Below are 2,853 nucleotides of genomic sequence, written 5' to 3'. Positions count from 1 at the left end.
AAATTATACGCACAACTATTATTAGCTCCTTGGGCTATTTTTATGGAATATAATTCTCTAAATACGCATGCCGTGGAAGTGGAGCTACATGCATGAGGGGGGAGATTGCACCCAATCTTGTCTTGATGGTGATGTTATTCTATTTTTCTTGTCTTATGCTATGCTATGCTCTTTGATATCAATTTGATTCAAGTCTTTGTTTTAATTTTTGATGTATTTGTGATGAGCATCATCAATGAGAGTTCCCCCTTAGACAGGGAGAGCACAGGCACTGAGGTTGATGATGAGGCATAAGTCTACCCTTTTGATTAGTAGACACTCTGCTCTCGAGCGTTGGAGCTATGTTGGATTCTTTTTTGGGTTCGATACACGGATTATAATCTAAGACATTTTGCCTAGTTAGGTCCTTCCTTTGGTGTGTGGCATTTATGTTCGCGGTATATAGCCACATTTTGTTACTTGCTTTATGATATTTAGAATCATGTGACATTGCAAGTGACACTTAGGATCACGTGATATGGCAATGCAAGGTTTATATGCGTGATTTGATGATGGTTGTGCTGTTGACATTCTTGCTTACATTCTATGACATGAGATGGCTATGAAGTGTTTCTGTTTACATCATTTTTTAAGGATCTACCTTGGGTTTGTTTACATATCTCTTATCAAATAACATGAGACTTATGTGAGAACATGTTATGTTATTATGAGTTTGAATGAGTCGTGACTCATATTTCTCACTTGATTTTTTGTAGTGTGCTACCTTGCTATACGAAAAAGGTTGCAAAGCAAATATGTGAAGACAAGTATTGTGATGAAGTGCCCAAAAAAGAAAAGAAGAGTCATTCAGGTTGCAAGTTCACTGGTCATGAGACCAAAGAGGGCTAGGTTTTGGGACTTGCTAAAAAAATATCTTGGATGTTGGTTGTCTTTATGGTGATGTTTTAGGTTTCCAAAAAGAGTTTGGAATTTTTGTTTCATATATCTCTACAAATAAGAAGAAATGGTCTCTCTTTCTCATTCTCTCACAGTTTTTTCATAGACAACAAGCAATCTTGGCTATTTATTACTGACTTACTTGGATTAATGTCACTCGGTTTTGACCCTTGCTTGCTTGGTTTCTAGTTAAACCCGTCCACCAATAGCATTGTTTTGTCCTAAGATATAGTTAACCATATTGTGGATTTATATCACAATTCTATATGAGTTAGTAAAAACTCTCTAAGATTCAATATCACAATTCTATATGAGTTAGTAAAAACTCTCTAAGATTCAATATCCTATAAAAAGTAATGGTACATATCGTTCCATCAAAGAATAATTGAACACAACATAAAGGGATAATGCACGTCTCAAATCAAAGAAAAAAATAAATATTGAGTGTTTTAAAGGGTATGCTTTTAGGTCATTCATTCAAACGACGCACATTATACTCACGTGAGTGGCAAATGAAATTGATTCAAAAACATAAACGATGATTTGTTGACATGAAGGGGTTCTCTTAACATAATGAGTGCAAATGACATCAACAAAATGAAATGTCATAGAGGTAAGTGCTTTTTGAGCTTCCACACCATCCATTAGAAGGAAGACTTTGTGTTGAGTCACAAACCTGTGAGAGGCTCTTTGGACTTTTATTGCATTCAATGAAGGGGTACAAAACATTGTAGTAAGTGTGTATGGCATCAATAAATTGAAATGTAACAAAGATAAATTGTCTGAGCTTCAACACCATCCATTACAACACGTTTTTACTTATTTTTCCCACAACTCTGCGAGTAGATTTTTGGGATTTTCTTGCATTCAAACAATGAAAAAACCAAATGAAAGGAGGGAAGAGGAAGGACCAACCTATATAAGTAGAAGTTGATATGAACCTTAATGGAAGGTGAAGTTGTACATGAACCAAGAGTAGAAGTTGCCATAGCTATCAGTGCCATTGCTAAGGGGGGTGGTGAAGGCAACACCAGAGACAAGGGCAAAGTCACCTGTGCCACCAGTGATGGGCTTGGAGCTGAATTGGCCGACCTGCTCCAAGCCAACCCCGGTGAAGGTGCCTTGGTTGACAGAGTTATTGATGGTGAAGCTCTCACTGACAAACAAGGTACCGCCCGTGAGAGAGACGAACACATACGTTCCTTGGACTTTACCAAGGAGCTGGGAGTTAAGGTCTTGCTGGGCCAATAAGGGCATGTCGAAGCAGAAGGTTTGGCCGAAGGAGTTGGGTTGGGGAAGGAGAGGCTGGCCACATTGGGCTGAGTTGTAGGCGGTGGTGCTATTGGCGCCTTGGATAGAGAGGTAGTTGTAGACAGTGAGGCTGGAAGGCGGGGTGGCAGCGTGGGCGAATACGAGAGGTTGCAGTAACGCAAGTGCAAAGGCCAACGCAGCTTCTGGAAGAAGCTTCTTCTTCGACTGAAGTCCCATATATCTCTCTCTCTCTCTCTCTCTCTCTCTCTCTCTCTCTCACACACACACACAGAGGAAAGCTCCTTCTCTCTCGATCTCTCTCTCACACACACAGAGGAAAGCTCCTTCTCTCTCTCTCTCTCTCCTCTCTCTCTCGATATCTCTCTCACACACACAGAGGAAAGCTCCTTTTCTCTCTCTCTCTCTCTCTCTCTCTCTCTCTCACACACACACACACACACACAGAGGAAAGCTCCTCCTCGCACCGTGCCTACTCCTTCTATAACCTCCACCTTCCTTCCCAAGCACGGCCAAACATCGCCCTCTACCATCATTCTTCAACATACGGATTGCACATATTTTATTTTATTTTTGGGGTGCTTTTTATTTGAAACGGATATCCAATCCATTATTTGCGGTGGTGAACTGTGAATTTTATTTTTATTT

General features: G+C 40.2%; 1 protein-coding gene across 1 annotated transcript; it reads right to left on the bottom strand.

Annotated features, from left to right (window-relative positions):
- Nucleotides 1-1,647: 1,647 nt before the first annotated feature.
- LOC147615921 (disease resistance response protein 206-like) lies at nt 1,648-2,631 on the bottom strand. Its single transcript, XM_086778005.1, has one exon. The coding sequence runs from the start codon at nt 2,422-2,424 to the stop codon at nt 1,879-1,881; it is 546 nt and encodes a 181-aa protein (XP_086634131.1). The 5' UTR covers nt 2,425-2,631; the 3' UTR covers nt 1,648-1,878.
- Nucleotides 2,632-2,853: the final 222 nt, after the last annotated feature.

The sequence above is a fragment of the Cibotium barometz genome, chromosome 39 (assembly GCF_041138505.1).
Source record: "Cibotium barometz isolate CiBa-2024 chromosome 39, ASM4113850v1, whole genome shotgun sequence".
Taxonomy (NCBI): Eukaryota; Viridiplantae; Streptophyta; class Polypodiopsida; order Cyatheales; family Cibotiaceae; genus Cibotium; species Cibotium barometz.
Note: the sequence above shows the minus strand (reverse complement) of the source record. Positions and strands in the feature narration are given on the sequence as shown.

Coding starts and splice junctions, on each gene's coding strand:
- LOC147615921 (XM_086778005.1), bottom strand. CDS start 2,424: ATGGGACTTCAGTCGAAGAAGAAGCTTCTTCCAGAAGCTGCGTTGGCC.